We start from the raw sequence: 9,300 nt of genomic DNA on the forward strand, positions 1-9,300 counted from the left end.
ATTCCCAGCAACCATATGGTGACTCACAACCATCTGTAATGGGTTCCAATGCCAGTGATGTGTCTGAAGACAGCTACAGTGTACATGTATAAATAAAATAAATAAATCTGGGCTGGTGAGATGGCTCAGTGGTTAAGAGCACTGACTGCTCTTCCAGAGGTCATGAGTTCAAATCCCAGCAGCCACATGGTGGCTCACAACCATCCACAATGAGATCTGATGCCCTCTTACAGGCTGTTTGAAGACAGCTACAGTGTACGTACATGAAAAAAAAACCTTTTAAATAAATAAATAAATAAATAAATAAATAAATAAAGGCGTGGTGGCGCACGCCTTTAATCCCAGCACTTGGGAGGCAGAAGCAGGAAGATTTCTGAGTTTGAGGCCAGTCTGGTCTATCTACAGAGTGAGTTCCAGGACAGCCAAGGCTACACAGAGAAACCCTGTCTCAACCCCACCCACCCCTATAAATAAATAAATATTTTTAGAAAAAGAAAAGAAAAAGAAAGAAAACTAAAACTCACTCTGTATCCCAAGCTGGACGTAGAATTGCTACGATCCTTGCCTCTGGCCTCAGGTGCTAGGATTCCATGTGCGAACCCGAATGCCTGGCTAGCACTCAACATTCACTCCAATGGACCAGGTTTTGAGGGAAAGCCACAGACATCTGGGTAGTCACCAAAGGTCCGGAACACAGGACGCTAACCACCTTGTCATAAAACCACACTGATCAAATGTGGACTAGATTCCAAAGACCCTCCATCTTGGCTCTGGGAACCTCAGAAAAGAAGCCACACTGACGCCCATGAACCTGGACTCATTTATTCTTTCACTGAAAGAATTTGGTCTAGAGTTGGGAGTGGGAAAACGGGAGCTGCTGAGACCGGGCGATGTAGAACCATCCTGGTCAGGTGATGAGAGCAGAGGCGGGGTGTCCGGTTTTCCTTTCCCCTAACTTGGGGCTTGCGTAGCAACTACTCTCCTTTGAGGAGAGTAAGGAGCTGGTCCGTGAAAATGCCCGCGTAAGTGCTCATGGCCGCCGAGCTTTTGCTGTACATGTCCCTGGAGAGAAGAAAGCACAGGGAGAGGTTGGAAGGAAGAGCCTAGAGGTTGGAGCCCTGAGATTTTGAGAAAAAAGAAGGGTTTGGACCTCTGCATTTGAGAGAGAAGGGATGGGGCCTATAGTCCTTAGTTTGAAGGGGAAGGCTGGGGTCCAAACCCCTTGGTGTGAGGGAGGAGGGTTAGGGGTTGGATCCATGAGTTTAAGGGGAAAGGGTTGGGCATGGAACTCTGAGCCTGAAAGAGGAAGCTGGGATCTGAACCCGAGTCTGAGGGAGGAGGCCGGTGTCTGGATTCCTAGGTTTTGAGGTAGGAGGGCCGGAGCTTAGACTCATGCGTCTAAGGAAGAAGGGTCTGAGGGAAGAGAGCTGGGGCCTGAACTAGATCTGAGGAAGGAGGCTGGAATCTGTCCCCACTGAGAGGGACACACCTGAGTTTCTCATCCACGCTGGTCAGGTATGTCTTCTGGTAGAGGCCTTCGGCAGCCGCCCTGGCAGAGCTCCAGTAACTGAAGAAGGACTCCTGCATCGTGTCCAGCAGAGCTGGGCTGCTTGGATCATCTTCCTGGGTCCCCTGGACCTCTGTGGGAAGTGTGAAAGTTAGATCGAGGTGCTGAGGGGACTTTGAGTGAGTGGAAGCAGGATAGGAAGATGAAGGAATGGCTGAGGAAAGTGGGGCGGTGCTTGAGGGTCACCCCGCCCCTTCCTTACCCCCTCCCCATCATCTTGCTGCCCACCCCACCCACTTACCGTTTCCCAACACCAGGAGGACCAAGAATAGAGCCAGGAAGAACCGAGACCCCATGTTGTCTGGGACCTGGAGCATCAAGGACACGGTTATGTCAGACAGTGGGATCACTGGGCAGTGCACTCCTCTGGTCCTGCTCACCAGGGGTGGATGGGACCCTAGTATCTCCCTATTCCTGCCCAACAATGACTTGAAACCTGTTAATCCAAATGAGGTCTCTCCTGAAATTCTACTCCAGAGGGTTGTTTTTTGAGGAGGGGGGGGGAGTAAAGGGGGGGGGCGGGATAACACAAAGTCTCCATAGGTAGCACTGATTGGCCTGGAGCTCACTATGTAGACCAGGCTGGCCTCCAACTCAGAGGGTCACCTGCTTTGAGCTCTGAAGCACTAGGGATGGTGGTGTGTGCCATTACACCTGAGTGTGTATGTGTGTGCCATTATACCTGGGCATGTGTGTATGTGTGCCATTACTCCTGGGTGTGTGTATGTGTGTGTGAGTGAGTATGTGCCATTACATCTGAGCGTGTGTGTGTGTGTGTGTGTGTGTAGCCAGGCATAGTAGTGTATGCTTTTAATTCAAGAACTTGGGAGGCAAAAGCAGGTGGATCTCTATGGGTTCAAGGCCAACCCGGTCTAGGTCTACAGTGTGAATTCTAGGACAACTTGAACTATATAGAGCGATACCCCGTCGTCTGGAAAAAAAAAACATAACAAAATGATGATAATAATAAAATAAATGTAGCCGGGCAGTGGTGGCGCACGCCTTTAATCCCAGGACTTGGGAGGCAGAGGCAGGCGGATTTCTGAGTTCGAGGCCAGCCTGGTCTACAGAGTGAGTTCCAGGACAGCCAGGGCTATACAGAGAAACCCTGTCTCGAAAAACCAAAACCAAAACAAAACAAGCCAAAACAAAAAAAACAAAAACAAAAACCAAAAACAAAACAAAAAAACCAAAAACAAAAAAACAACAACAATAAAATAAAATAAAATAAAATAAAATAAAATAAAATAAAATAAAATAAAATAAAATAAATGTGTATGGCTGGTTTCCCTTAATGTATATAAATGCACTCAGTGCAGGCCTAGTCCTTGTGGAGGCCAGAAAATGGGTTGGATTCCATGAAACTGGAATTACAGATATTACTGAACCAGACCCAAGGGTTTTGTTCATTTGTTTTGCTTTTGAGTTTTGTTTTGTTTTTGTTTTTGACAGAGTTTCTCTGTAGCCTTGGCTGTCCTGGAACTTGCTCTGTAGACCAGGCTGGCCTGGAACAGTGCTGGGATCAAAGGTGAGTGCCACCAAAGCCCAGCTAAGCCCAGCCACCCCAAGTCTTCTGCAAGAGCAACAGGCACTTTTAACCACTGAGCCGTGGCTCAAGGGCCGGCCCACTTTTTAAAAACCAAACCAAACCTCATATAGTCAAAGTCTCATGTAGTCTCTGGCCTCAAATTGACTAAGTAGACTAGGCTGACCTTGAACTCCCTAGGATGACCTCTGGAATGGTGGAATCACATATGTGGAATCTCCATATCCAGTTTCATGTGAGCATCCCACTCAAGCACTCTACCCTCTTCTGCCCTTCAGATCTGACACTCCCTGTTTCTCCTTTCTAATAAGAAAGAAAAAAAGAAAGAAAGAAAGAAAGAGAGATAGATAGAGAGAGAGAGAGAGAGAGAGAGAGAGAGAGAGAAAGAAAGACCCCCAAACTAGATTCTTTCTAAGTAGATCAGACTGGCATTGAACTCACAGCAGTCCTCTGCCTTTGTCTCTAGGGTGCTGAAATGACCAACTATCATGTGACATAATGGCAGAGACTTCTTTTATTTTTAAGTGGTAGGGATGTCACTCAGGTCTCCTACATGCTAGTGAAAGGCAGACAAGGAAACTGAGACACATATCTTCATTCATTCATTCATTCATTCATTCATTCAGGAAAGTTGTTTGGAGGCCTAAACAGCCCTGGACTTGTAGGCAATGTAAACAAACGTTTTAAAAATAATCAAATTATTTGTTAAAATCTTGAGGGTGGTGCTGGGCACACTGCGTGAGATGGTCCTGCCGGCAAGTGTATCTGCCTTCAAGCCAGGGGACTTGAAGGAGAGACCCAACTCCTGCAAGTTGCGCTCTGACTTATACATGTGTGCCATGGCACATGCAACATGCAAACACACGCATATACATGCACACACACGCACATGCAAACACACGCATGTGCAAATAAATAAACTATAAGAAAAAGTAATTTAGCCAGCCATGCAGTGGTGGTGTCATCGCTCAATCTCAGTATTTCAGAGGTGGAGGCAGGAGGTTCAGAAGTCCAAGGTCGCCAGGCATCGTGGGGCACGCCTTAAACCCAGCATTCCTGAGGTAGAGGTAGGCATATTTCTGTGAATTAAAGGCCAGCCTGGTCTATAATTCGAGTCCAGACAGCCAGGGCTCTATTACACAGAGAAACCCTCTCTGTCTCAGGGAGAGAGGGAGAGAGGGAGAGACGGAGAGACAGAGAGACAGAGACAGAGGGTCAGACAGACAGACAGACAGAGACAGAAGAAAGACAGAAAGAGAGGGAGAGTCAGACAGACAGACAGAAATAGAGACCAACAGAGACAGACGGGGGGGGCACCCTGGGACACCGGTCACACCTGACTCTTCTGATTCTGGTGTCTTCAGATTCTTCAGCTTGTCTCTGCTTTGCTCACCTGTCCTCTCCCATATTCCGAGGGTTGTATAATCAGGGCACAAAACCATCATCCATATTTTGAGGATGAGAAACTGAGACAGCAAGGGGCTGAAATCCAGGCCGGAAAGCAATGGGGGTGGAGGGGTTTCAGTGGCAGGGACAGCACTAACTGCCCTTCCAGAGGACCTGGGTTTGAGTTCCACTACCTACAAGGCAGTTCACAAACAGCTGTAAGTCTAGTTCCAGGGGATCCAGTGTCATCTTCCGGCTTCTCTGGGGAGTCAAGCACCCGTGCGATGCACAGACACACACGCAGGCGAAACATCCATATGCACAAAATAAGCAAGCAAATAAAAAAAAGATGCCTTAAAAAGAGGTAGAGATGAAACCTGGGAGAAGGGCCAAGGTAAACACATAGAGCACAACTCTAACCTCCACGGTTTTAGTCAGGCACGCCAAAGCATGCCTGGTCAGGCTGAGACCGGAGGAACGGAAGTTCAAGCCTAGCCTGGGCTACATAGTGAGACCCTGTCTAAAAAAAGAAAGAAAGGAGGAAAGAAAGAAAGAAAGAAAGAAAGAAAGAAAGAAAGAAAGAAAGAAAGAAAGAAAGGAAGGAAGGAAGGAAGGAAGAAAGTCTTTCAATCCCGTGTTTGTAAGACGGACATCTAAGGTGATTATTCCTGTAATTTTCAGATTTAGGAATCTTCTCCCCTCATATTCAGCCCCCGCCCCTCGGTCCACCTCTTACCTGAATGTTATGGGCAGGAAGGGACTGTCCTCGCTAACTCCAGTGGGCTGGCCGGCTTTATAGCTCTGAGGCCCCCTCCTTCATATCAGGCAGCTCCTCCGTCCTAGGCCAAAGTCCTGGCCAACAGAGCCACAGAGGGGGTGGGGTGGCAGGCCTGGAAGGGTAATGGCCGGTGACATTCCCTGTCAGGTCAAACCTCAGGGGAGCCCCACTTTGAGAAGTCACCCACAAACTGGACAGGGCTGTAACCTCAAGCTCTTTCAGAAGGCTGAGGCAGGAGGATCAAGAATTCAGAGTGAGTCCGGGAACTGCTGGGCAACTTAGCAAGATTTTTATCTGAAAATGAAAAGGCTTTGTTATGGTTTTAGTCAAACACAGGGTTTCACGTAGCTCTGGCTATCCCCAGAATGCTCTGTGTAGCTGAGGGTGTCCAGATCTTAGAGGTTTATACCACCATGGCCAGCCTGGTCTATAAAGCAAGTTCCAGGATAGCTGGAAAGCTGGCCCATCCTGTAATGGAGCTTGTCACCAAGACTGATGACCCGTGTTCAGTCCTCTGAATAAAGGGAGAGAGCCGCTTCTTGAAGGTTGTCTTCTGAGCCCTGCATGTATACATGGTGCACACACACAAACACACACACACATAAATATAATAATTGGAAGTCTGTCACATTAGCCACTCAGCTACCTTGTCATACCCTCAATAAATGTAATTTCAAAAAGAACCCTGGGGCTGGGACTCAGTGACAGGGCATGACCTGGCACGTGTTGGGCCCTGGGTTCGATCCCTAGAGCCTCCCCCTACCGTCTCCCACAAAAAAGAGACAATCCCCCGATTCCTGAGAGAGAGAGGTGTGGTTGGATATTGTGGAGGGCTTTCTGGATTTGTGGAACCCACTTGGAATACTGCATACGGTCTGCATGTTCTTGGAAGAGAGGGACATTGTAAGGATATGGGTCACCTGACCCATACTGGCCTCCAAGACTTTGCCTCCTGAATCTGAGCTGGCGCCTGGAAGTCTCCTGTTCAGTTCAGGCCGGAACCCGTGGGCTGGGGGTGGGGGGTTATCATTTTGGCCCCTTCCCCTAAAGCTTTCCTCGTGTCCTCCCCAGCCAGGTGACAACTTTTCCACTTATTAACTCCTAGATATGACGGAAGGTTGACCTCTGGCCTCAAGAGGAGCTATGCGTCCGGTGACACAGATCAAGAGCAAACACCTTTATTGTGGGTGCCAGGGGAGGGAGGTACATGGCACTTTAACCCTGAGTCCGGTCGTTGCAGAGTAGTCTGGGACACAGGCTGTGGGTCTTGTTCAGGAGGTGGTCTCTGGAGCTCTGTAGCCAGGCCTGAGCTCGGGGACCCAGGTCTTTGAGATGATCTTCATAGTAGGCCTGCACAAAGCCCTGGACAGCTTGGGGGCCCCTGTGTAAAGAGGACATCTCAGGTGACAAATCAGATATCACAGGGGTTCGATCCTTTTTACTTCTGACCTTCTTCAGACTCAAGATTCCAGAGTCTATGTACTCTTCCCTCAGACCCAGGAGTCCGGCCCCCGGCCCTCCTCCCTCAGACCCAAGAATCCAGGGCCCCGGCCCTCCTCCCTCAGACCCAGGGTTTAGCCATGGGCTCTCTCTCCCCTCTAACTCTGTTGTCCCCTTCCATCTGAGCACCAGAACTCTCACCAGAACCACTGCCATCTGTCCCTGGTTTTGGTCACCAGTGGCTCCACCACCTCCATCACCCTGGCCCTTACCAGACTCCAGCGGCTGCTCTCAGGGCCAGGAGTGGGGCTCAGGCTTTCTGTAGACATGGATGCTGGGGGAAACCACAGAAGGGCTTGAGATCTCAGAACCCCATTCTTCCTTCCCTGCGTGTTACTCCTGGGAACAGGTGGACTCATCTTTGTACCTAGATACCCCACGTCACCCCTTATTTCAGGCCACACCTGACTTCACCTGGCCTAGACTCAGTTTCCCATCCTGTAGAAGAGGGTACAATGATGTCCTTTTGAAGGGTAGTGGATGACATAGGAGAAGTAAACAGGAGTGTACCCCGTATAGTGTCCAGCCTTGCCCATCCAGGCCTGTTAGGCCCTCTGATACCATAGCCTTCTCTCTACCATTTGACCTGGCTCGCCCTCACCGCTGGTCCCTCCTTTGTCTCTCTGTCTCTGAGATTTTCTTGCTCAGTCTGCGACTCCACTTCCCACCTGCTGCCTCTCTCCTCTAACCACCTAGCCCTCCTGCCTGAGGTTGGACCCTGACCCAGAACAGCCCCTGCCTCCCAATCCTCCCCACAAAACAAGCTGTCTCCTCCATGCACCAAGGAGCAAAAGCCTGTTGTAATTTATCCTCTATCATGGACAGCATCCCCCAGTTTTGTTTCCAGTCCCTCTGGGACACACACAAACACACACACACAGACACACACACACACAGACACACACACACACAAACAAACACACACAGACACACACACACAGATACACACACACAGACACACACACACAGATACATACACACAGACACACACATAGACACACACACAGATACACACACACAGACACACACACACAGATACACACACACAGACACACACACACAGATACACACACACAGACACACACACACACACAGATACACACACACAGACACACATGCACACAGACACACAGACAGACACACACACACAGACAAATAGACACACACAGACACACACACACACATGCACGCACACACACACACACTCCTCCGGCTTCAGCCCCCACACACCTAGGTAGAGACTCACCCCCAGATACTGCCCAGCACACAAATATACATACACATGCTTGTATTGTTTGCTTTTTAACATTTTAAAAATAATTTATATTTATTTATTCATTTAATTTATATGAGTACACTGTAGCTGTCTTCAGACACACCAGAAGAGGCCATCGGATCCCATTACGGATGGTTGTGAGCCACCATGTGGTTGCTGGGAACTGAACTCAGGACCTCTGGAAGAGCAGTCTGTTTTCTTAACCGCTGAGCCATCTCTCCAGCCCTATTTTATTTTTATCATGTGTATATGTTCCTGTCTGTGGAGGTCAAAGGCGTCAGATTCCCTGGAGCTGGGGTTACAGGCAGTTGTGAGGCAGGGAACTGTACTCCGGTCCTCTGCAAGAGCCCTTAACCACTGAGCCACCTCTGAGCCATTCGTCTAGCCTATTATTATTGTTATTATGGTTGTTGTTGTTATTTTGAGACATGGCCTCTTATAGTCCCAACTGGCCTCCAGTAGCCAAGGATGACCTCTGACCTCAAACTGCTGATCTTGACTCCACCTCCACAGTATCAGGCTGATGGGTGTATAACCCCTCGTCTGTTTCAGGACAGGATAGGGCTGGAACCCTGGCTCAGGCATACTACATAAGTTCTCTGCCAACTGAGCCACGACCTCTGCTTGTCCAGAAACTTCCTATGTAGCTAAAGCTAGCCTTGAATTCCTGATCCTCCTGCTTCCACCTCCCAAGTACTGGGGTTCCAGGAAACGCACCCAGACCACACTATAGTTTCAAGACCCTTATAAAGCTTCACCCATGACTTCACCATTTCCTGTGGAAGGAGCACCGAGCCAAGCATATGACGAGGACACATACCTGGGAGGCGCTGGGCAAGCCCTCAGCACTATCCTGGAAAATACATGTGTATTTTAACACAGGGTCTCACCATAAAACCCTGGCTTACCTGGAATTTACTGTGTAGACTAGGCTGGCCTCAAACTCACAGAGCCTCTCCTGCCTCTGCCTGATGAGTTACTGGAATTATTTCATGTCTATGAGTGTTTGGCTTGTATGTATGTCTGTATGTATGTGTGTAGCTGGTGTCCACAGAGGTCAGAAGGGAACACCAAATCCCCTGGAATTACAGATGGTTGTGAGCCATTATTTGAGTTCTGGGAACTGAACCCAGGTCATCCACAAGAGCCACCAGTGCTCTTAACCACTGAAAACCTTGCCCGTCCTGATTTATCTATTTTCCTTCCTTCCTTCCTTCCTTCCTTCCTTCCTTCCTTCCTTCCTTCCT

At 48.9% G+C, this 9,300-nt stretch overlaps 2 protein-coding genes across 2 annotated transcripts in view; both read right to left on the bottom strand.

Annotated features, from left to right (window-relative positions):
- Positions 1 to 806: 806 nt before the first annotated feature.
- On the bottom strand, positions 807 to 6,318 carry Apoc2 (apolipoprotein C2). The gene is made up of 4 exons (XM_028778705.1): positions 5,236 to 6,318; positions 1,809 to 1,875; positions 1,490 to 1,640; positions 807 to 1,062 (listed from the first exon to the last, which is right to left on the bottom strand). Exons 2-4 carry the CDS (start codon positions 1,861 to 1,863, stop codon positions 975 to 977), a joined length of 294 nt encoding a protein of 97 aa, XP_028634538.1. The 5' UTR covers positions 1,864 to 1,875; positions 5,236 to 6,318; the 3' UTR covers positions 807 to 974.
- A 121-nt stretch (positions 6,319 to 6,439) lies between these two features.
- The window catches only part of Apoc4 (apolipoprotein C4), a 5,296-nt gene continuing 2,435 nt past the window's right edge, over positions 6,440 to 9,300 (bottom strand). Inside the window, exons 2-3 of the mRNA XM_028778704.1 lie at positions 6,919 to 7,051; positions 6,440 to 6,658 (exon numbers count right to left, since the gene is read on the bottom strand). Coding sequence (XP_028634537.1) covers positions 6,493 to 6,658; positions 6,919 to 7,051 — 299 coding nt within the window. The 3' untranslated portion in view covers positions 6,440 to 6,492. The remainder of the gene's footprint in view (positions 6,659 to 6,918; positions 7,052 to 9,300) is intronic.

This window comes from Grammomys surdaster, unplaced genomic scaffold, assembly GCF_004785775.1.
Source record: "Grammomys surdaster isolate TR1022 unplaced genomic scaffold, NIH_TR_1.0 339, whole genome shotgun sequence".
Classification (NCBI taxonomy): Eukaryota; Metazoa; Chordata; class Mammalia; order Rodentia; family Muridae; genus Grammomys; species Grammomys surdaster.

What these genes read in the sequence shown, in the direction of transcription:
- Apoc2 (XM_028778705.1), bottom strand. Translation starts at nt 1,863, where the DNA reads ATGGGGTCTCGGTTCTTCCTGGCTCTATTCTTGGTCCTCCTGGTGTTG. An exon ending in CCTCCTGGTGTTGGGAAACG is followed by an intron (nt 1,641 to 1,808) that starts GTAAGTGGGTGG and finishes CACTTCCCACAG; the next exon opens with AGGTCCAGGGGACCCAGGAA. An exon ending in AGCGTGGATGAGAAACTCAG is followed by an intron (nt 1,063 to 1,489) that starts GTGTGTCCCTCT and finishes TCTTCTCTCCAG; the next exon opens with GGACATGTACAGCAAAAGCT.